We start from the raw sequence: 25423 nt of genomic DNA, 5'->3' as shown, positions 1-25423 counted from the left end.
GACTTCAAGTGATCCGCCCACCCTGGCCTCCCAAAGTGCTGGGATTACAAGTGTGAGCCACCGCACCTGGGCCCAATTTCAGCTTTCTACATGCCTTCCTCACTAAGCTCAATCATTTTGATTTAAAGTGAGAGATGTGTGAGTCTTCCTTTCACCTGAACACTTAGAGGCCTCTGCAGGGTTATTAATTGGCCTAATTCAAATATTGTTGGATCTCAGGAAATAGGGAGGCCCAAGGAGAGGGAGAGAGATGCGGGAATGGCCAGTGAGTGGAGAAGGCAGAATACACACAACATTTATCAATTAAGTCCGCCATCATATGGGTGCAATTCGTGGTGTCCCAAAACAATTAAAATAGTAACATCAAAGATCACTAACCGTAGATCACCATACCAGGTCATAACAATAATGAAGAAATCTAAAATATCATAAGAATCACCAAAATGTGACACAGAGACACAAAATGAGCACACGCTGCTGGGAAAATGGCACTCACAGACTTTCTCAGTGCAGGGTTGACACAAACCTTCAATTTGTTAAAAAAAAAAAAAAAAAAGAAAAGCAAAATCTGTGAAGCACGATAAAATGAAGCATAGTAAAATGAGGTATGCCTGTAATCACTTAAGAAACTCTTCAGGTTTTTTTAGTGCTAGTCGTGTGTATGAGAATATCATTCCCAAAGGGTAGAAATATCTGAGCTGACATAACCATAACCAAAGGCTGCTATTCTTTCAGTCACTGAGTAAAGATAAAATCCCAAACCTATATGATTATGACAGAGCAAGACTCCATCTCAAAAAATCATAAATAAAAATTTTTAAAAAATAAAAATAAATGAAAAAGCTGCTTTGCTTGCCATTGACCTTTTGTGTTCAGATAGAGAAGGTCTTCAGAGGCCACAAACAGGGGACTTAGAAAGGTCTTTCCTATCTTGGAACATTTTGTAACAAAAATGAAGACCAAAAGAAGCCATATCTTTTGACAGGGTCATGAGGCTGGAAGAGATCTTACAGTTATTTTGAGTCTGGCCTCTCCTTTTTTTTTTTTTTTCTTTCAGACAGAGTCTCGCTCTGTCACCCAGGCTAGAGTACACTGGCAGCTTGGCTCACTGCAACCGCTGCCTCCTGGGTTCAAGCAATTCTTGTGCTTTAGCCTCCTGAGTAGCTGGGATTACAGGTGCCCGCCGCCACGTCCAGCTAATATCTGTATTTTTAGTAGAGACGGGGTTTCACCATGTTGGCCAGGCTGTTCTAGAACTCCTGACCTCAGGTGATCTGCTGGCCTCGGCCTCCCAAAGTACTGGGATTACAGGCATGAGCCACCGTGCCCAGCCTGGCCTCTCCTTTTATAATAAAGAAACTGAGGCCCAGAGGGAGGGCATGCCTTGTCTAATCACAGGCTTTTTAGAGTCTTCTGGGTCTGACAGTGCTCTCTCTTCCTGTGAACATGCTGAAAGGGACATGCTGGGAGATTTGAGAAGCCAAATTAGTAGTATATGACTTTTTTCATTTCCACCCTACTGCTCTTATCTTGGATGAGGGATGGTTTTACCATTCAATTTCACGTATTTTTCTTTGTGGGAAATGAACCACAGCCAGCAACTTCATAAAATCCCACCCCACCCCATCACCGACAGTAATTAGCAGCTGTGAAGGAATCTGAGGAGTTAGTGTATTTTCCCTTTAGGCATGATAGACCCTACCTGATCCTATCAGATGAACACATTTTTTTCAATCTTAAAAATATCCACTGAAAAAATATCTTTCCTCTGGAAACTCTGCCACTATCTGTGCTGATTTTTGTTTACTAAGAGAGTATCATTTACTAAGAGAGTATCATTGACCCCCTCACTAGCCACAGAGCATGAACTCTGAGTTCTTGTTCCAGCATTTGATTGGGTCCATTCTTTATGAAGATACTTATGTTCCTTGTGCATTTTCAAGATGGACAGGGCTGCAAGCTCTGGTTATGGTTTTGTGCATAGCTACAGCTATGATTTTGTTCCTCTACTCATGTTGTCAGACTAAATTACTTATCTGGTCCCATTTAGCTGAGGATGCCAGCCACTGCAGAATCTGAGGACTCAAGAGGTCACTGAGACCAGACCTCAAACAGAAAGACATTTCTTTGCACCTTTCTAAAAACATCTCCCGAGGCAAAGCCTGCAAACTCTACCTTAGAAATACATTCTTCCACCTAATCCCAGTTTTTCTAAGTCCTTTGCAAAGGAATTTTAAAAAGTTATTTTTCTTCTCAGTTTAAATAGCTCAAGAAAGTCCTTCCAAAGGTTTTGTGACTTACTTTGATATGGGGGTGTTTTGTACATGTTGTCCCCCAAACACGGGAACAGCGTTCCTCTTTTCTGTGTTCATAGAATTCAGCGTCTCGTAAGATAGCTACCCTCCGTCCACCATGTGCCAGGACAAACTTGCTGCACCCTTCCAGCCGTGTCTTATCCTCTGCAGAGACGGGCAGTACAATGGGGATGCTCATGTTGATCACGCCATCTGTGGAAAGAGCCATGTGATGCACGAAAACTAGATATAAGGTGTGCCATCCTTGAAGCATGAATCAAATGTGCACAATGCCCCTTCCAAACATTTCCTTCAAGAAGCATTAAGACCCAAATCCAAGTAGTTGTGTTAGCTGCACCAGTTTCTCTAGATTCTATAATGACAAGTCCTTGAAGGGCTTCCCAAAGCAAGTGGAGCATATGTGAAAAGTGGGTTGAGTTTTAAATCATGGAGGTGGCCTCCATAAGTGATCTAACTTTGGAAACGCCTCTTTGTGGGTTCCCTTTTCATATCTAAGTCCTGACCTCAATGCAGTAGGGAGTTTAAAATTTTCCAAAACCCAATTAAATAAAATTAAGCTAGCAAAACAAACCAAAACAAAACTCTAGTCTTTCTTGGAAATGAAACTTGTAAGAACGTTAAGCAAGTCTCTTATTTCATTACCTGTTTAGGCTCTATCTGCATACCAATACACTGAATTGAAAACAAAGAAAAAAATCAGATAATTGATATGAATCTATGGGAATGAGAATATGCATTTTTTGTATAATAAGTTACTTATGACAGCTGTGTGTTTGTCTTTTTTAATACTAATCAACTACAATCTGGGTAATACCTCACTCACCTTTTTCTTTAATTTTAAATTTTTAACTTTCTTGGGTACATAGTGTATATGCTTATGGGGTGCATAAGATATTTTGATACAGGAATACAATGCATAATAATCACATCCGGGTAAATGAGGTACCCATCACGTCAAGCATTTATCCTTTGTGTTACAAAAATCCAATTATCCTCTTAGTTATTTTTAAATGCACCGTTAATTTATTTTATTTTACTTTATTTTTAGACAGAGTCTTGCTCTGCCGCCAGGCTGGAGTTCACTGGCACGATCTTGGCTCACTGCAACCTCTGCCTCCCAGGTTCAAGCTATTGTCCTGCCTCAGCCTCCGGAGTAGCTGGGATTACAGGCATGCGCCACCACTCCCAGCTAATTTTTGTATTTTTAGTAGAGACGGGGTTTCACCATGTTGGACAGGATGGTCTCGATCTCTTGACCTCATGATCTGCCAACCTCAGCCTCCCAAAATGATGGGATAAGAGGCGTAAGCCACCGTGCCCAGCCATTAAATTATTATTGACTATAGTCATCCTGTTGTGCTATCAAACACTAGATCTTATTCATTCTATTTTCTGTACCCATCTCATGCACTTGTAAAAAATGTATTTTCAGCCAGGTGCAGTGGCTTACACCTATAATCCCAGCATTTTGGGAGGCCAAGATGGGAGGATTGCTTCAGGCCAAGAGTTTGTGACCAGCCTGGGTAACATGGCAAGACCTCATCTCTACCAAAAAATATGTGTGTGTGTGCGTGTGAGTGTGTGTGTATACACACATATTTTTTTTAAATTAGCTGGACATGTTGGCATGAACTTGTAGTCCCAGCTACTCAGGAGGCTGAGGCAAGAGGGTCACCTGAGCCCAGGAGTTTGAGGCTGCAATGAGCCCTGATCACTCCACTGTACTCCAGCCTGGGTGATAGAGCAAGATCCTGTCTCAAAAAACAAAACAAAACCCACTAATCTATGGGATCCCAAACGAGCAGTCCTCTTGATGTTATTCATGGTGGTTTCGGAATAAAATCACCTTTTCTTCCCCCTCCTGCTCCCTCTTTCCTAAATATTTTTTAGGATACTGGTAATCTCACTTATCTGGGAATCACAGGTCTTGCTAGCGCAACCACAGTTGAGAATCATCTGTCCAAAAACACAGAGGAGTGAAAAATGACATCAAGTCATTAACGCACATGTACTTTCTCTGGAGTGTTAGCCCCTCTCACCATTATGCTGAGTCTCTTGCTTTAAGAGGAATTTAAATAAACAGGGTGTTCTGATTTCTCAGTATACAGCACAGCAAATTAGAAGGCATCGAATGTGGTATTCAGAGAAGCTACATCTTCAGCAGCAAGAAATGTCCAATGACAGCTGGACCACAAAGGAAGAGACAGGAAAACTACTGAAAAAATACACATAGAAACTGTGATGGTTGATGTTATATGTCAACTTAGCTAGGCCACAGTACTCAGATATTTAGTCAAACATTATTCTAGATGTTTCTGTAGAGGTACTTTTTAGATGGGATTAACATTTAAATCAGTAGACTTTGAGTAGCGTACCCTCCAGAATGTGAGTGGGCCTCATCCAATCAGTCAAAGGCCTAATTAGACAAAGGACTCGTCTCCCCAGAAAAGGAGAGAATTATGCTAGCAGACCGCCTGTGGACTTGAACCGCAGGTCTTCTCGGGGTCCCCAGCCTCCCAGTTTTCGGACTTGCCAGATTCCACAATCACACGAACCAATTCCTTAAAATAAATCTCTCTCTTTCTATGTGTGTATGTGTGTATGTGTGTGTGTGTGTGTGTGTGTGTGTGTGTGTGTATAGACAGAGAGAGATTTATTGTATACCTATATATAATACATAGATATCCATATGTAACATACAGATATATTATCTATTCAGATATATATCAGAAATATTATATAATTCAGATATAATATCTATATGTTATATATAGATATCAATGTATAATACACAGAGAGATAAGGCTCTATAATAATAAATAAATAATTTATTAAAATAATGTATATATATAATTAATATATGTATAAATTAATATATGTACATGCATATATATAAATTTATTTAAATATGTTACATATATTTTATATCTATGTCTATATAGAGAGATGCATATCTGTATATAGATAGACACACAGATATGCATCCTGTTTGTTCTGTTTCTCTGGAGAACCCTGACTACACAAGGTTCTAACACTGAAACTAAAATACAGAGTTATGGGGGTTCTTTAGTGTGGGAGCCAACAATCCCACAGGTCTCCCCATCTTCAGGGCACCATTACATTAGTGCCCAGTTTAATAACTGGTAAAACTAATAATGACAGAGTCATTTTTAAAAGTTCCTTTATATTGAACATATTCTCTTTTTTTTTGAGTGAATACATTTTTTTTTTTAGTAAGACTATTTTGAAATGTTTCTAAATAAGATAGTTAACGTGTAGTTGGTTTTCAGTCTGGGGCTTAAAGGGATAAAATTTGGCTTTCTAAAAACATCTCATTTCTCAATGATTCTAGATAATGTAAAAAAATGTACAAAACGGTGTTCCTCCTACAATGATGCCCTCACAAATAGGCTAGTCTCTCAATTATACTCACAGATGAGAAAATGAGGGCTCATGGTTAAGCGTATAACACAAAATAATATTAGGGACAATTTTGTGAGAGTTCTCAAGTTCAAGATTCAGAAGAGAATGAAAGGAAGGTGAATAAAGAAAACATTTAACTCCAGAGAAAGCAAATGCAGTTATTTATGGACTTGAGGGAATGTGCCATGATTAATGAAGCCATTTAAACCTAACTTTTCAATGCAACATTTAGAAGGCCTCTGACTGAGTTAAAGATTAGAGTTGTATTCCTTCGGGGCATAAGACTCCCCCTAGTAGTTATGAAACTAAACTTTCCAGGCATATCACTTTGCACCTTTTAAACACTCTCCAAAGGTTACTAGAACCTAAAGAATGTCACCGGAAATAGACAGCAACTGCTGGCAATAAACAAATCCGGTCTATCATAAAATCCTGCAATATACTTTGAGACCCTTTATAAACCACAAATTAGATACTGTGTACAGAAAGCAATGGTTTGTCACTCAAATAACTCTTTGTTTCAACGTTCTCGGGCAATTAGAGCAGCTAAGTCCTTTGCAGAGAACACTAAATTCAAAGGCAGCAGTTCTCCCTTTTACTATGTGTGTCATTCAACTTTTCTAAACTCAGTTTCCTCACTGGAAAAATGGGCTAATAAATGACATGTATCTCCATGGGTTGCTGCAGGGGGCAAACTGTAAAGCACTATGTTAATGGAGGTTGCTGATGGAAGATGATTAAATCCACTGCATAGTCTAGTTGAGGAAAAGGGAGAGAGGCTAACAAAGAATAACCCCTTCAGAAATGCTGTCGTTGTCACTAGAAATCATGCTTTCTGTGGATTGCTTACTGACCACATTGCTGAAAGGAAGACCATGATATTTGCCTCTGCTTATAAAGAATGACTTGGCCGAAATAAAGCAAAATGCAAAGCAAAATGTGGAGCAGGGTGCTGAAAGAACCTAGCGCTGCCTGCAACACGTCTGTAACGTTGCCTTCCGTCAAGTATTCTGACTTGAAATCCAAGGGATGTTTCACTGTTGCAGCCACCTCCTCTTGTCCACTAGATTCCTGACCAATTTAGCCTCTAATCTACCTTCATCTTGGCCTTGAGTGAAAATCTGAAATGACTAAATAACACTCTGGCAGGTTGTCTCAATAAGGAAGTGAATCTGTGGGACGTTATAGAAAGGAGTTCTGCCAAGTAATAATGCCAACTGATCTTATAAGCCTGTAGCTACAACACTACATGTGTATACACAGATTTACTGTAGTTTCCCTATCATCTTTATCAACCTTTCTAATATATAAACGTATCCAACTATTACTAAGATGTAATACTTGAACTGTGCTGAAACATCACCCATGGCTTTCAACCCTGACTTGAGTTTTCAGCCTTTTCCTTCATGTGCTTCATTTGGCTCTGGTGGGCACTGCCTTGATTATTTTATTGTGGTATATCTTATTTTGAAAAAGAATATTGTGGTTCTTTAACCACAGTAAGTCCAAGAGATAGCTTATTGTTCAATGGAATGATTTTTCTTTTGCTTTCAATAATTTTCAAGCCTTCTATGTTAGCCTTATAGATCTGCTTCATGGTTGTTTGGGACTGTTTCTATGCAAAACCTAAATTACTTTTTATTGTTTAACCGGGCTTTTTAAAGGAAAAACAACAATGATGAAAGCAATACCAAAGACAGATGACATATTCAGAATTTTACCTTTTCATTCTTGTACAGTGCAGAAGTTTACAGTCACAGCAAATGTATATTTACTCCCAGTTCCATAACAAGCAACCATAATGGCTTGAAATTAAGTTCATGCATAATCATACATTGCAAACAAATGAAGTACAATCATACACAATCCAACCAGGTACATTCTGTTTAAATTGATTTATTCTTCATCAACTTAAAATCTTTTATAAACACTGTAGGAAAAAAATTTCCAGATTTGTGAAACTAAATGAGGACCAACAGTCATTGGAAGAGGATCATAAATGTAAAAGACTCAGGAACAAAATGTACAATGATAATTTATAAACAAGTTTACTTTTGTCAGCCAAATGCTACATCATACACAATAGCTACATCTGGTTGGGAAATTTCCTGTTGTTTGGACTCCAGTCTAAAGAAAAATACAGTGTTATTCTACTATAGCTGGTTGGATCATGAACTAATAGCGATTCCAACTGGTTAATGTAGATTTTCTTTTAGTTATGTTCTTAACCATTTCCAGTTAATTTAACATATATAATTATAATAATTTAGCTACTTGGAAAGTTAAAGTACATACCAGGAAGGGCCATGCCTAGGGAAATATAAACACAATTAAGAAACATTTTCAGCTCTCCACCAAACGAATCTTACAGCAACAATGTCAAAGAACAAATTCCTATTATGACACTTCACATATACAACATACAAATATACTAGATTTGTCATGCTATTTTTAAAAATAGAGAGTATATAATAGCAAAAAGCTGGTGAAATCAGAACTTGTATGGAATGTTGTTCAATACAATCCAAAAGCATTGTTCAGATGTTTATCTGGTTTTCTAATTTTTTATTTATTTATTTTTCCATCCACTGGGAAGAGATATCTGTTTTAAAATAATTATAACATATGTTAATATCCCCTCCAGCTTCACCAAGAAGTTTTCTCTTGCAAACATGTGATCTCACAACCACTGTAGAATAGTTTCCAAACTAGGCTTTGGGAGCAAGTATAGAAGCAAACTGCCCTAGAACATCCTAGAATCTCACATGGTTAGAGGACATGAAAATATGCTCAGCAGAACAAGCACCAACATTAGATCCAGGACAACCTGGATTTAAGTCTAGGCTTCAAATAAGTTATTTAACCTTTCTAATACATATATTCTCAAGTGGACAAAATATCTTCACAGTGGTATTATCCTGATTAAATGTAATAATCTATGTCAAACTCCAGTGTCAGAACACAATTGGTGCTCAATAAGTGCTGGTGATATATGCAGAGTGCTCTCACACCCTCCCTTGGAAAGTCAGAGCTGCAGAAGAATAGCCATTAAATGATGGAGTCTCACAAGGCTCCCCTGTCTTGATCCTACTTGGATGCCATCAGTCAACACAAGCTTGAGGTTCCATTTTTAAATTTAAATGTGACATTTATGATCAAAGGGTCTGTGACAACCCTGAAACTATACTTCTAGTGAGAAATAAAGTGATATGATACACTGATATAAAAGTTGATTCTTGAGTAATAATATGGAATGACTCATACTACACAATTATCATATACTCTAACAAGTGATTTGGTTTTTGTTTTGGGGTTTTTTTTTGGCTTTTGGACTGAGTAGACAGAACTATTTTATTTTTAAATTTAGGGGAAAATATAAACCTTTGAGAAAATTAAAACCAACAAAATATTTTTAGGAGACATGGTCAGAATAAAAACAATGTTGCTTTCAGATTGTAGGTAATTAAGAAATTTGCAATTGTTTGAAGGAAGACAAAAGTGGGCACATGTCTGTGGCTGTGGAGATCATTTCAAATTTTCAATGGCAGTGACTCAAACCTTCATGAATTGGTTACAATTAAATGATATCTATATAAATGATATCTTGCCCAACATTCTGACATAGAAATAAATCACTTTTTAGAATTTAACTCTGTCTCCTCAGTCCAAACGCCATCAGGTGAGGCACTGTCAGGAGCCTCTGTTGCTGCGTTTCAAATGGCTTCCTCCTGATACCCTCCAGGCTGCTCTCCAGGTGAAAGGGAGCCCAAGCCCCTACTCCCTTCTACTGGGGGAGTGAGGCAGTTCCATTTTGTTGTGTAGATTGCCTCTGATTTTTGAAATGAAATAAAGAATTCTCTGGTTTAAAAAAGAAAGTTTCGGCTGCGCGCAGTGGCTCATGGCTCTAATCCTAGCACTTTAGGAGGCTGAGGCAGGTGGATCACTTGAGGTCAGGAGTTCAAGACCAGCCTGGCCAATATGGTGAAACCCCATCTCTACTAAAAATACAAAAATTTCCTGGGCTTCGTGGCAAACGCCTGTAGTCTCAGCTACTTGGTAGGCTGAGGCAGAAGAATTGCTTGAACCCAGGAGGCAGAGGTTGCAGTGAGCAGAGATCGCGCCACTGCACTCCAGCCTGGGCAACAGAGCGAGACTCTGTCTCAAAAAATAAAATAAAATAAGAAAAAGAAAATAAAAAAGAAAGTTTCACAACCACTGATGGGGGGCGGGAAGGACCTACTGGACTAGGTCTCAGAAAATGACTGTACTGTGTTTCTCAGCAAGCTCACCTGCCTTCATTACCATTCTATCTCCAGCCACTAGAAAAACCCTGGCACATGGGGGCACTCAGTGTATATCTGTTGGCTAGCTGATGAACATCGTATCTGTGCTACTTCCAAATTGATGTGACTAGGGATAAAGTCACTTAGTCTCTTCAAGACTCCAAGTTCTTTTATTTATGTATTTATTTTTAGAGACAAAGTTTCCCTATGTTGCCCAGGTGGGACTCTAGCTCCTGGGCTCAAGTGATCCTCCCGCCTTAGGCTCTGAGTAGCTGGGACTACGGTCATGAGCCACCATGCCTGACAAATTCTTTTAACTGTATGCAGAGTGGTTTGTTCATAATAGCTAATATGTATGAAATACTGACTATTGAATCAGGCATTCTTTTAAACTTTCAACATCCAATGAGGTAGGTAGGTACAGTTATTAACATCCCCATTATACAGATGAAGGAACAAAGCCCAGAGAGTTTAAGTAATTTGGCCCAGGTTCATAACTAATCATTGACATACAAACCTAGACAGTTTGACTTCGCAGCTCACACTCTCACCCACTGTGATATTCTGCCTCTACTTAGACCCAAAGTAACTTAACATACAGCGAGTGGTAGGGGTGGGCAGCACATCGTATCCCTGATTATCTATTTTTATTATCAATTTACACAGGCATTTAGGATGCTTCTGTGGGCTGTGCAGAGCTCAGAATCCTGATCATAACTGGGGTTGTATAAGTATGTCCAGTGGACTCTGTTTGCAGAGGTAGATGGTGGAACCAGCAGATAATTCCCACAGGGAAAAGAAGAATCTTACAGAAAATTTCAGACACAGGCCCTGCAGCTTGGAAGGGGAAAGGATATGGAAATAGCAAAACATCTGATCTTGAACCCTCCTGACAGAGCCACACTGGAGCCACATGAGGATAAAGGGATCTATACAGCTTACAAGAGTTGCCTCACTCAATTCTCTAACACTGTGGAACTAAAGCAACCTCCTAGACAGTCTTCAGTTGAGGTTAATACAGAAGAAGGAAACAATTTTTCCCACTTGAAGAAGAGTCCATAAACTGCAACAGCCCTACTGGCACCAAAACTTTGGTGGCTGGAGTGACCCAGCAGGATCTGCACTTCTGAGTACAGACAGGCCCACAGATCCACACAGCAAGTGGCACATGGCTGGGGCCCTGACTCAGGAACACAGGAAACGCACCCCTTGGGGACTCCCAAAAACACTTGGGTAGGCTTTTGAAAGAACTGGGCTTTCTGCATGAGCAGGTAGGGGCTTGGAACTAGTAGGCTTCAAGTATTAATGGGAAGGTAACCTCATTCATATCCCCAGGCTGGTGGGTTTGCGGGGACAGACATCTGGATTACATGGAAACTGGGAGCAATAATAAGTGCTTCATCCACCTCACGGTAGTGAGCATCAAATAAGAAATAGAAAATCAATGGGTTGGCAGGGTACCGTGGCTCACACCTGTAATCTCAGCACTTTGGGAGGCTGAGGCGGGCAGATTATCTGAAGTCAAGGAGCTCAAGACCAGCCTGGCCAACATAGTGAAACCCTGTCTCTACTAAAAATACAAAAATTAGCCATGCATGGTGGCATGCACCTGTAGTCCTAGCTACTCAGGAGAATCGCTTGAACCCGGGAGGCAGAGGTTGCAGTGAGCTGAGATCATGCCACTGCACTCCAGCCTGGGTGACAGAGCAAGACTCTGTCTCAAAAAAAAGAAAAAAAGAAAAAAGAAAAAGAAGAAAAGAAAAAAGAAAATCAATGGGTTTTGCAAGTTGAAAAACCCCCATAAAATGAAATTGAGACAGTGTAAAAGAAAGGCTAGAGATTTTGCCTAAATAATCCAGATGGATTATCTGCATTAGCTGTTCTTCATCTTTTTGGATCACAGACTCTTTTAAGAATTTGTTGTCTATAATAGCACTTTGCAAGGCCAAGGCAGGAGGATGACTTGAGGAAAGGAATTCAAGATCAGCCTGGGCAACACTGTGAGACCTTATCCCTGGGCAACATAGTGAGACCTTATCTCTACAAAACAAATTTAGAAATCTGCCAGGCATGGTGGTACATGTCTGTAGTCCCAGCTACCCAGGAGGCAGAGGTGGAAGGATTGCTTGAATTCAGGAGTTCAAGGCTTCAGTGAGCTATGATCATGCCACTGCACTCTAGCCTGGGTGATGGAGCAAGATCCTGTTTCTAAAAAATAAAAAATAATTAAAGGAAAAAACAGAATCTATCAAAAGCTATAAATTCTCAACCCAGGAAAATGCTCCTTCCTTCCCTTATCAAAACACAAACATTTTTGCCTCTAGGATTTTCTGTTAGCCCACCCTGAAGTCCTAGATCTCAGGCTAAGGACCTCTGATTTCCATTAACACTGACCTCTGCAACCACTTCCACCACCGTAGTATTTTTCTTTATGAAAGGAACACTTGTCCAAGGTCAACAGCACCTTGTTGTCTGTAATGAGGCCCCCTCTTTCAATGTAGTTCACTTGTCTTTTGGCCACAGCTCTGCTCATATGCTCAAAATCAACCTCTTGCTCATGGCTAGCTGCTAAGTCCAATGACCTTTACTTCAGGCAGTCGGTGTTCAGCATGTGTCAAAATCAAGACATCAAGATAAAAGTCAGCCTTCCTTGTAGACCATCAGGCCTTGTAGATTCTATTGGAAAAGACATCAGGAGAGCAGACTGGTATGTAAGGAGCAAGGATTCCTAAGATTCTGGACTCTGGTCTTGGGCTTTCACTTATGAATGTTATGAGCAAATCACTTAATCTGAGGCAGTTTCCTCATCTGTAAAGTGGGATAATAATTGCTGCCTGTTTTCTAGGGCTTTTGTGAGGATCAAATGAAATAATGCCTGAGAAAATGCTTTGAAAACAGAGACGTGGTATAGCGATATGCATTATTATTTTTGTTGTTAAAGCAAGCTAGAAGTAAACTAAGTGTCTTTGGGGAATATTATTTAATCTGAGAAGTGAAGGATTCAGGTTGTGGGGTGTTATCTGTCACAGCAAAAGAATAAGGGAAGAGGGCCCATGCTGATCAGTCTTTGAGTTCTGATTCTGAGTTCATGCCCCATTCCCCAGGCAAAGGCACAAACACAGGACATGAACACCTTTCCCAAAAAAGAGCATCTTATTTGATTTTTCTTCCTAAAAGGCTTGGAGCCCTGCTCAGTATTACAAATTCAGTGTGACTCTACCTCTACTCCTTCCCCACTTAGCAGCCATTCCCCGAAGGTCTTGAAATAGATAAGTTTATTTGATAAGTTCAGGCAGTTCTAGGAAGGAAATGATCACAGAAGGGTCCGGAAGTCTTCTCAATAACACATGCTTCTGAGCTTGACCAGATTGGTTTTCTAAAAGCCATTCAGCTCATGGCCAGAAAGCTGCCTTAATGCTCTTTTGTTAGAGTGTAGTGGATGAAACCATTTTAATATATTTCATGTGTGGGCATGAACATTGACACTTTAGCATGCACCAAAGAAAGCAGTTGTTGCAATAATGCTTGACATGAGCAACCTGGAGGGTGGAGGGTGCCATGGAGGTCAGCAACATGTGCTGACCTCATCTTGGCTGCCCTAGGAATGTCCCTAGCAGGTGGCAATGGTACTTCTGAGTGCTACCTTCTGAATATCAGCACCAGCAAAGAGCAAGTGGAGACGAAACAGACTTGTCTTTCTCTTGGCTTTAGACCATTTTTCAGTTCCTTAGTTTTAAAGGAACAACCTTTGAGAACAACCAAAAAATCCTAAAAATGGAAGCTTAAACATAATAGAATGGAGCACACTGTAAATGATCCAAATAGTTTTGCAATAAGATTTGCAAACCAAAGACTAACTTCCTGTTCCTGCAAAACTTCTGGGAAAGATTTTTTTTTTTCCTTAACAACAAAGAGTAAGAAACAACAACAAAAACATACCATCTAGCAGGGTGTCAAAGTGCATAACCTGTAAGTACTCCTTCTCCCGCATGAAACCTTTGAGGGGAGTGGCCCAGCCTTCGCTCAAAACCTGGACCCACTGGAGATCCAGCTGCAAAACACAAAAAGTAGTTGAACATTTTCATAAGTTCTGTTTTCCAGGCATCTGGCCCCAGGGAAGTCCTTTCTTATTCAGTTAACAGGAGGATGAGGGCAGAACCTTCTATGTTTTAAGTGTCCCCACCTGTTATGCTAACCCATGATCTAAGGGCCAGAAATATTTAAGTTTGGAAGTTTCCTATGAAATAGTGGTGAAAAGATTTTGTATTGAGATGACTTATTTGAACATTTTTAGGTTGTATCTATTCCCAAAATGTGCAACTGAGTTGAAAATTCACTGTTTATTCTTTCTTTCTTTTATCCACAAAAATCCTGGTTTGGCTATATTTTTCTACCAGATGTACTTACTGGTACAATGACAGCTATGTAAAATTGTCCAATGCAAATACAGAAGTTATTTTCCCAGTCACCTCCATACATGGCATTGATCAGCTGTCTTGTGGCAATTCTTGGTGAGAGATTTCTTTGGAGAAGAGGTTAAAAATAACTTGGAAAAAAAGGAGTGTTTTATTTATGGACATTATGTGCACCTTATTTATACTTTTCTTATTGTTAAGAGTAATTGTAAATAAATTATAATGACTGATATTAAGCCTAATTATTTGACCAGTCTGCACCCACTTACCTTAGTAATTGATAATGAAGGGAGAGTTTCAGCCTCAGCTCGGACGTGGTCAAGTTTGTTTTCCGGCACAAAGAGTTCGTGGATATCTTTGATTATAGTATAGGGTACAATGTTCTGAAATGAAACAGCATTGGTAAAAACTTGAAAACTGTAAAAAGAATGCTTCAGTAAAGAGGCATAGATTGTCTTTCATGATTTTATTAAACATATAAAAAAAGACAACCGGTTCACCTACCTGCTCTTGCAGAAGTTCCACTACCTGGTGGACACAGTCACTCACTGTGGACAAATTGGTTTTAAGCACACGCTCAGGAGTTTCAGGTTTCTCATAATCAGAATCAATACCTGTAAATCCTGCAAAGCATATGGGTGACAATCATCGCATCTGTATTGACAGAAGAACCTTTTTAATCAATAAGGCAAAACACATGTTGGAATAATGTATTAAACTGAAAATTCACACTTTAACAGAAAAGGTCAAATAGCCATCCTTGACTTCTAGCCATAAGTAAGAAAATATATAGCTGTATTTTCAATATGGAAAACCCCAAACTGTCAACAAAATCCGGCTGGCTAAGTTGAAGCCCTCTATAGATGATTACAATCAAAAAGGAAGACAAGAATAAGGAAGAACTCTGAAACACTCCTCTACACACACACACTCACATATAAATATCCATTCTAGTTCTCTGAACTTTATTGCATATGGCTGAGATGACAATTCTTAAAAATAAAACCCTACCTTTTAATAAGCCTCTGGGCATACTGAATATATCATGATCTGATAAAAAGTTGTGCATGTTATATGCAATTTTGGAAAACAGAGTTTGAAACTCAAGGAAGATTTCTGAGGACAGAATAAGGACTGACAGCCTATGTAACTGGTAAAGACGCTACTAGCCAATTCTCTTACCTTTAATCTCCCCAGCTCTGGCCCTTTTATAGAGGCCTTTTACGTCTCTGCTTTCACAAATATTTAGAGGTGCATCTACAAATATTTCAAAGAATGGCAGCCCTGCTGATTCATGTATTTTGCGGGCATTCTCACGATCCTGAAAAGCAATATGATTAAGAATGTAAAAAGAGGTTTCATGGTGAAATTCTAAATCACAAAACACTGTGTACTTTGGTTTTCAATAGCCTTGAGATAACACTGGGGTTTGTGCTTTGCAGAGTGCTTGAGAGAAAGTCCAGAAATTTTACTCTGGTAAACACAGCTCTCTCAAGGACTTTCACAGAAAACCATGGAAAATAGGCCCTCTTAGCAGGAAAGCACTGGCCATATGGGAGCATTTCATTCAAAGGATGTGTTCTAAGCTACATCTGATGTTTGGCTCCCAGAAATTTCCTGATTTAAAAGAAGAGTGACACTCTACCTCAGTGATGTCAGTATTAAACACATAGAACCCGAAGCTTTGGCCATGAACTGCTCTTTTCTTTAGCTAGATCCTTTTTCCGACAACTAAAATTACAGAGCTTTAGAGTTTCTCTTGTTTAACTTTCTCTTCCCTTCGACTCTCACCAAACGTTCCTTATAATTGTGAACATGGAAGGGTTTATGTCTACTGGTGCCCTGGCATCTGGAAAGGAAGGAACTCCTTTATATAACCAATATTAAATAGAGGAAATGAGAGAGCCTGTTACTGGGGGAAGAAATAGTCGGGAAATTGAAAGGAGACATTCTTATGCCCTCCCTCTCCGATTCCTTCCCCTAGCAGTTGGAGAGCACTTGCACTGTGTGTGGGAATCGTGCGTAGTGCCCTTTTTTTTTTTTTTTTTTTTTTTACCTTTGCGAATGGAGAAATAAAGCTGGTAATGCAGACCAGACCAGCATCAGCAAACAGCTTAGCCACCTCAGCAATCCGGCGGATATTTTCCTCTCTGTCCCCAGGAGAGAATCCGAGATTTCTGTTAAGGCCATGACGGACATTGTCCCCATCCAGGGAGTAACAAGGGATGGCATGGGAGACAAGGTACTCCTCCAGGGCAAAACTTATCGTTGTTTTTCCAGCACCAGAGAGACCTGTTCAGAACAGATAAAACAGACTGACATCAGCCTGGATAGTTTAAGATGACAAATTGTGAACTAATCTAGTAATTTTAAATATAACTAAATCTTAAAAAAAAAAAAAAAAAGAAAGAAATCAGTGTAGTTGACTACAAGGCAAGTACTTACATTTCTCTCAAATTTTGAAATAACTATTTGTCCTGTGTTAGGATTATAGCTTTTCAAAGCAAGCAGGCTTCATAAATAGGGAGATTTGGGGGCTACATGTGGTCCTCGATGTGTTCTGTTTGGGCTGCAGAGTGTTTTAAAGATTAGAAAGTTGTCATACAGGCTGGGCATGGTGGTGGCTCATGCCTGTAATCCCAGCATTTTGGGAGGCCAAGGTGGGAGGATCACTTGAGCCCAGGAGTTCGAAACTAGCCTGGGGAACATAGTGAGGCCCTGCATCTACAAAAAACAAAAAAAATTAGCCGGGTGTGGTGGTGCACTCCTGTGGTCCCAGCTACTCAGGAGGCTGAGGTAGGAAGACCCCTTGAGCCTGGGAAGTCAAGGCTGCAGTGAGCCGTGATGGCACTACTACACTCCAACCTGTGTAACAGAGCGAGGCCTTGTCTCCAAAGCAAAAAGGAAGTTGTGTATACAAATCCAGATTCTGTATTCTCTTGAAAAAATCAAAAGATGTGGTGACAGTGGTCTCATATCCCCTTCAAAGTCAGCAATCAGCTGGAATGGAGGGAAACAGCCAGCCCCTGGAGACTGGTAAGTCCACCTCCCTTGTGGATGCCACCGAACAACCATCTTACAGAGACCGCATGCTGTCCTTTGGCTTCTAGATGTTTCCAAAATGACTCTCAAAACATAAAGACAGGAAGCCGGCCTGAGCTAGGGAGCAGATGTATTTAGAGCTGCCATATGTCACACTCTTAGGTGTAAAGATTCTCTAGAGTCTTTATATGAGAAAAGAGTTACCATGTGGCTTCCACCATGGTTTCAAAGCACAATGATCAGGAACGCACTTTGTAATTTCCATATGAGGAGGAACATAAGAAGGGAAAGAAACACAACCTGCCAAAATTATTTAACAGTTTAAATCTGAACTACCCTAAAGGCTAGCACTCTAAAAAAAAATGAGTCCTTTAGGATTTTAGGATCTTTGTCTTAAAGATCTCTGAACCTAAGAATATTTCATGGTGCCAAGCCTCTGTCCGACAGCACCTTGGCACGACAGAGGAAAAAAGCCAAGAGGTTCATACAGAGAAGACAACATGAGGAAAGAGGAAAAAGGGCAGAAAAAGCAGGAATGAAGGACAGACAGAGGAAGGAGGATTTGGGGGCGGGGGGGAAGGTGATCTGCAAAAGGTAAATAGTCTCCATACTTTTAGTTATATTTTAAAGTCATGCCTTTGGCTTTGACAGAGGGCCATTAGAAGAAATGGCTGTATGAAGAACGTGTCAACACTAACTTCATCAAATCATTTTTGAAGGTATTGTCTGTAATTCTGTTATTCCTTTTCATTTAAATAAAGACATAGGTGATAAATTCTTCTTAGTATTTATGTCAGGTTGTGGGGTAGGGGAAGTGGCACTCCTGAATCTCTGGTGTGTTCTCTCGTGTCAGAAAATGAGAGAAATGACAGAATGTCCTTCCATTTTGCTTCAGCTCTCAGGAAACTAAGAGCTAAATTACAGTAAGTATATGTAACCGGATTGTTGGCACGCGTACTTTCATACATTGAGGTAACACTAATTACAATTACGGACAACTTAACTATGTGCCAGGCACTGTGCAAAGCACATTTGTCTTTTATTGATTTAGTTCTATCGACACCTCCATAAGTCAGGTACTGTCTTTATTCCCATTGTACAAATAAGAAAACTGAGGCTTAGAGAGCCTAACTGGCTTGTCCAAAGTCACACAGCTCATGGAGGTGGAGTTGGGGGTAAAATCTGAGTCTACGGATTTAAAGTATTTTGTTTCTTCTGGTCTGCCTGGTCAGCAGCCTACCTTTGTAACATAAGAATAAAAAATAAATTAGAAAAAGATGACTTTTTAATTTAATTTAATTTTTTATTTTTATTTTTTGAGATGGAGTCTCATTCTGTCACCCAGGCTGGAGTGCAGTGGCGGATCTCAGCTCCCTGCAACTTCTGTCTCCTATGTTCAAGTGATTCTCCTGCCTCAGCTTCCCGAGCAGCTGGGATTACAGGCGTGCACTACCACGCCTGGCTAATTTTTGTCTTTTTAGTAGAGAGACAGGGTTTTGCTGTGTTGGCCAGGCTGGTCTTGAACTCCTGATGTCAGGTGATCCACCTGTCTTGGCCTCCCAAAGTGCTGGGATTATAGGCAAGAGCTACCAAGCCCGGCCTTGATTTTTTAAAATTTGCCATCTATTCTTTTCTTCCTCTAATGAAGAAATAATTCATTTTAAGAGTAAAGAAGGAGAAAGTATACCCTTTAGATATGTTTCTCTTCTACCAATTCTCTTTTTCTTTTCAAGGGGTGTCACATTAGAGAAAATGGACTTTGTGTGTATAGCCCAACACGAAAGTTGTTTTCACCAGTGATCTTCGCATGAAGGGAAACATACAACAGGAGGGGATCCTCTAGAATACAGCTGTACCTACTGCTCAAATTACGTCTCTTGGGGGGAGTTGAGGTAAACATTTCAGGAGTAATGACAGAAGGATGGTGCATATTTGAGCACAGCAGGTTCCTTGCTCACCGTCTGTCCTTGCACTGGAGGCTGCAGAAAGTTGTTTTGATGCACAGTCCAGGCATGAATGAAACCAGGAAACTAAAGGCACAAGGCAAAAACTTGAAGAGTACAAGAATGAGGCCAGTTGGGACAGAAAAGGGCAAAGATTTAGGACAGCAAGAAAAGAGGCAAGGCAGGTCCCCACCTGCCAGATTGTTTAGAATGAGCTCCAGGTTAGAAAACATTATCATTTTATAACCTGAATAAACATAGTTTTGCAGGTGGGCTCATTCCATTTGAAAACCGTTGTCTATGAAATGAACTTGGTTTTTCCTTTTGAGTCCAGAAATAATTTTGTCTACCTTGGACTCAGAGTACAAGGTAACAGCCTAGGGCCAGCTATTGGGAGTCAGGTTCTAATTCCAGTTCTGTCACTAATTCTCAGTTTTGACATTCTGTGGCTATAAAAACACAAGAAAAGGGAGAGTCATTCAGTCACTTCAGCAGCAGCGAGTTATTTCTGTAAACAAGGGCAATCCTCAGCCAAATGGAAATTACTAGTTTTCCTTCTTGTACAGATTCTTATGTTTGTTTGTTGTTTATATAGTAAGTGAAATAGTCTCCTAGAATGTCAAAACATTAGGCAACAATAACGAATATCTCTAAATATCCAAAACCTTATGGACAGCCAAATGCTTGATGTCAAATTAGGAAAGCCTCATTCATAACTGCCAGTAAATATGTTTAGGGATGAACATGAGAATTATTGAATCCCTTAGCACTGAAAGGGGATGTCATAATCATCTTGTCCCGTCCTTTCCTGCCAAAGAGGAGAAAAGTGACAACTAGAGACTTTCACAGTTGACTTGATCAGACTCTTATTTCTGTAGTTAACCTTGACTCTATTTCTCACTGATGGTAGGGTTAGGACTAACACCGAGGCTTTCTACTACATCTCCCAGCCTCCTTCTAATGATAAAACAAGCATGTAATACGTTACACTAATTTCCATAAAATTGTGTCACATGTCAGTTTGCAATTTATATATATATATATGAACATGACATACCTGTTAGCCACACGGTACATCCTCGGAACCCACCCCTTGTTCCAACCACTTGCCCTCTCTTATTCCTGCTCACATGGTGGGCCTGATAGACTACATTGGTGGATTTCTGCTGGTTCTCCTATAAAATAAGACAAAACCAAGCACAGTATTAATTAATAAAACACATATTCTTCACTGGAGCCAATATAAATCCATCTTAAACTTTTAATTGCAAAACTGATACATGTAACAACTTATATAAAAAATATTTTGAAAGAGACTCACCTTTGTCCACTCTAATATAATTTTTTTCATTTCTGCAGATTACCCTGAGCCATTAGCTACATGTATATATATTTTTCTTAGCTGTGAGTCTACGTACCTAAGTTATTCATTCTGCATTCACTTAATGTTATTCATAAGCAGTTTTGCTTCCATAAAATAATTATTTTTAAATTACAGCATGTGATTCATGCAACACAATCTGTTAAATAATACAATTATAATGCAATTGCATATTACATTAATAATCTTCAACAACTGTATCTCTTCTATAATTGGCAAACAGAATAACATTTATTAATTCTATTAATTTAGAAACAAACACTGCCTTTAGAATACTCATCATGGTCCTTTGAGAGTGTAATTCAAACTGGACAATTTTTGATTTTATGTAATAGTTCTGGTTGCATGACATTTTAACATTTGCACCTTAGAGGAATGTCATCGTTTCAGTGAATGCATGTTCTCCCCAAGTCCTATGGGCTTGAACTGAGAACCCAAATACTCCAGTAGCTGAGGAAATACTAGGGTGGGGGTGGTTGATCCCCAGTCCCTATAGAGCCAGAGAAAGGCCCAGATCGCAGTGAAAAGGGTTAAAGTCAGTAATATCCCCGTTGCTCCCATTCAGACATCAGAGACAAGGCAAGAGTGAAGTCCCTGAACACACAGGGCTACTTCTTCACAAGAACTAAACTCTGTTTCCACTTTCTCAAGGGTCAATGTATGAACTTTTTAATCTTTCAAAAAGCCCAGCAGAAATGGAAATGTACTAGTTATTAGATTTGGAAGCTAATTCAAATATCAAATGTCTTTATTTTGGCTGTAATAAAATCAGCTTAGTGAGGTAAGAGACTATCTGATCCTGATTCTAAACTCTGACTGGGAGGTACAAGTCTGATGAATAAAAAAGGTAAAGTGAGCAAATAAATACAGTTTTTGGTGGACTTAAAAGAAAATAACATATGATCCAAGGGGGAAAAAATCCATAATAATGGTTAAATTAAAAGGTTAGGAACTACTCATAGATGTCTGCAGTGTGTAATTGAATTTCTAATGACAGACAGAATCCAGGTTTCTGAACTGTAAAAATCTATGAGCCGTTTAAATATTACACTTGCATACCCACCAGAGCTAAGAAAGCACCAACTTTTTTTAGCAAGAGCTAGAGGATTTTTGAAAACTCTGCCAGGAGCAGTGGCTTGTAATCCCAGCACTTTGGGAGGTCAAGGCGGGAGGATTGCTTAAGCTCAGGAGTTTGAGATCAGCCTGGGCAACATAGTGAGACCTCATCTCTACGAAAAATAAAAACATATTAGCCAGGCATGGTGGCATATGCCTGTAGTCCCAGCTACTGGAGAGGCTGAGGTGGGAGGATCACTTGAACCCAGGAGGCCAAGGCTGCAGTGAGCCATGATTGCACCACTGTACTCCAGCCTGGGCAACAGAGCGAGACCCTGTCTCAAAAAAAAAAAAAAAAAAAGAAAAGAAAAGAAAAAAAAAGAAATGAAAACTCACCTCTTTTTGCTTTGGGAAATAGAAACTTCGGGAAAATAGAAACTAAAGAGGGCTACAACTAGAACTGTTTGGCAGTTTACATAAGATGACAGATATGAACATGCAAATGGCAAAGTTCTCTATAAATGTGAATACAGATGATTCACTGTAGACACCCCCCAAATCGGATAGGCTGGAATCTGCTGGATTCGGGACCAGGAAAATGGCTTCAAGACTTAGGGGGCCCTACCGGCCTTTCAGTGTCAAATTAGGAAAGCCCCATTTATAACTGCTGATAAATTTCTTTAGGGATGAATATCAGAATTATTGAATTCCTTAGAGCTAGAAAGGGATGTCATAATCAACTTGTCCCATCCTTTCCTGCCTGGCCCTTTAGGGGTGCTAAGAAAGGCAGAGCACAGAGTGGGGATGGGCCTGCTAGTGAGACAGAGCCAGGCAGAGGGGCCAATGGTTAGGGAACAGGCATTATCAGTGTCAGAAGGGGCCAAGAGGAAGGTGGTTAAAGGCACAGTGGGATCAGCTGGGTGAAGTTATCTAAAACCCTCTAAAGCTAGACGTTCTGCTCATCCATTAAGCAAATCTGGTCGGAATCCAAGACTTGGAAGTGGCTGGGCATAGTCCCAGAATGCGGCAGATGAGACAGCAGTGATGGCTTACACTAGAGGGCTCATAAATGGGGACAAATTAGGCCACTCCATGAGATAGTCTAGCAGTATCTCCCCTGGGTGAACAAATCCCCTGAAGGTATTCTGTTTTGGGCTTTGTTGCTGTTGTTGTTGTTTGAGACAGGGACTTACTCTGTCACCCCGACTGGAGTTCAGTGGTTCAATCAGGCCTCACTGAAGCCTTGAACTCCCAGGATCCAGCTATCCTCCCACCCCAGCCCTAGAAGTAGCTGGGACTACAGGTGCACACCATCATACCTGGTTAATTTTTTTTTTATTTTTTGTACAGATAGGGTCTCACCTTGTTGCCCAGGCTGATCTCCAACTCCTGGGCCCAAGTGATACTCCCACCTCAGCCTTCCAAAGTACTAGGATTACAGGCATAAGCCACCATGTCCAGTGCCCTGAAGGTATTCTGTGTCCTTGGTGCCAAGCATATGTGATACCTCAAGGATAGCATTTAAATGTCCTTTTTTCAATTTCCTTGTTAATTAATGCCATTAAGTTCAAGAACATTGTGTCTGAATATCAGATCCAAAAGTCAGTTCACTTGATTATTCATTGATTCTTTCAGTAAATGTTTATTGAGCTCCTACTCAGTGCCAGTGGCAATCTGAAGCACTGGAAATATAGTACTAAACAAAGAAGAATCCCTGGCATCATTCTGGGGAGAAAGACAGACAAAAAGATGAGGTAACTGGGGCTCCACTCTCTGAGGGAGAGGGTATATATATATATATATATATATATATGCACACACACACACATATATATATATACCATGTGAAGAAACGTAAAGCACACTGGCAACTCAGTAATAAAAAGACAACCCGGCTGGACGCTGTGGCTCACGCCTGTAATCCCAGCACTTTGGGAGGCCGAGGCGGATGGATCATGAGGTCAGGAGTTCAAGAGTAGCCTGGCCAATATGGTGAAACCCCGTCACTACCAAAAATACAAAAATTAGCTGGGCGTGGTGGCACTTGCCTGTAATCCCAGCTACTCGGGAGGCTGAGGCAGAAGAATCGCTTGAACCCGGGAGGCGGAGGTTGCAGTGACTCGAGATCGCGCCACTACACTCCAGCCTGGGCGACAGAGCGAGACTCCATCTCAAAAAAAAAAAATAAGGAAAAACAAAAGAAAACCCAATATTTTAAAATGGAAAAAGATTTGAACAGTCACTTTACAAAGGAAGATATACATAAGGCCAGTAAAGAACCATGAAGTGCTTAATGTCATTAGTCATCCAGAAGAATGCAAATTAAAACTAAAATGAGAGGTCACTGATAATATCTAATGGCAGCAAACATGTGCTCTCATATTTTGATGGTAGAGGTATGAAGTGGCACAATCATCCTGGGAAAAAACCCCTGACATTTACATTTACCTTCCCCATGACTCAGCAATTCCATTGATAGATATCTATTCAAGAGAAATAAAATGTGTCCACAAAAAGACTTGCACTAGAATGTTCTTAGCAACTTTATTTGACTCAAAACTGGAAACAGCCAAGTGTCCATCAATAGGAAAATAGAAAATAACCCAACTCAAAGTGTAGAATACTTATATAACGGTTATACTATTCAATAATCAAAAGGAATGGACTATTAATACATGGAATATGGATGATAATGAATGGAAAACATTAGGCTGAGTCAAAGAAGCCTTATCCAAAAAAACTACATATTATATATGATTCTATTTGTATGAAGTCCCAAAATACAGAAAACTAATGCACTAATTCAGAACAGCCGTTGCTTCTGGGGTGATGGCAATGCTTTATGTCTTGATAAGGGTTTGAGGCACTCACGTGTATACATTTATTAGAACTCACTGAATGTATTCTAAATGTGTATTTCGTTGTAAATTTTACCATGTACACGCACACAAACACAGAGCTGTTTTGAAAAGTAAGCAGACGAGGCTGGGTGTGGTGGTTCTCGCCTGTAATCCCAGCACTTTGAGAAGCTGAGGTGGGTGGATCACTTGAGGTCAGGAGTTTGAGATCAGCCTAGCTGATACGGTAAAACCCTGTCTCTACTAAAAATACAAAAATTAGCTGTGCAGGGTGGCGCATGCCTGTAATCCCAGCTACTTGAGAAGCTGAGACAGGAGAATCACTTGAACCCAGGAAGCGAAGGTTGCAGTGAGCCAAGATTGTGTGACTGCACTCCATCCTGGGCAAAAGAGCGAGACTTTGTCTCAAAAACAAACAAACAAACAAAAAAAGTAAGCAGATGAGAAAATATACAATAAGATTTTAGATGGTGGAATTACATTGCTCAATGCTGCTGCATTTATGGAAAAAGACTCTGATCCCAATCCCAACATACTAGACTAAGGTGCTGCTGCCCACCTGTGCACATGAACATCCACTAAAATTTAATTTGTCTATAGAGACAGCTTTGTTTCCTCTAGTTTGACTGTTTCTTCTCCACACAGGCAGAGATCCACAGTAAACTCCAAGCTCTGTTAATCTTCTAGGGGAACTTTGTTATGATCTT

General features: G+C 40.0%; 1 protein-coding gene across 1 annotated transcript in view; it reads right to left on the bottom strand.

Annotated features, from left to right (window-relative positions):
• Positions 1-25423, bottom strand: part of PAPSS2 (3'-phosphoadenosine 5'-phosphosulfate synthase 2) — an 88148-nt gene that overhangs the window by 17957 nt on the left and 44768 nt on the right. Inside the window, exons 2-8 of the mRNA XM_004049734.5 lie at positions 20479-20596; positions 16493-16728; positions 15619-15757; positions 14941-15059; positions 14706-14819; positions 13961-14072; positions 2302-2507 (exon numbers count right to left, since the gene is read on the bottom strand). Coding sequence (XP_004049782.1) covers positions 2302-2507; positions 13961-14072; positions 14706-14819; positions 14941-15059; positions 15619-15757; positions 16493-16728; positions 20479-20596 — 1044 coding nt within the window. The remainder of the gene's footprint in view (positions 1-2301; positions 2508-13960; positions 14073-14705; positions 14820-14940; positions 15060-15618; positions 15758-16492; positions 16729-20478; positions 20597-25423) is intronic.

The sequence above is a fragment of the Gorilla gorilla genome, chromosome 8 (assembly GCF_029281585.2).
Source record: "Gorilla gorilla gorilla isolate KB3781 chromosome 8, NHGRI_mGorGor1-v2.1_pri, whole genome shotgun sequence".
Lineage (NCBI taxonomy): Eukaryota > Metazoa > Chordata > Mammalia > Primates > Hominidae > Gorilla > Gorilla gorilla.
The sequence above is the reverse complement of the archived record's forward strand: the minus strand, read 5'-3'. Positions and strand labels throughout refer to the sequence as shown.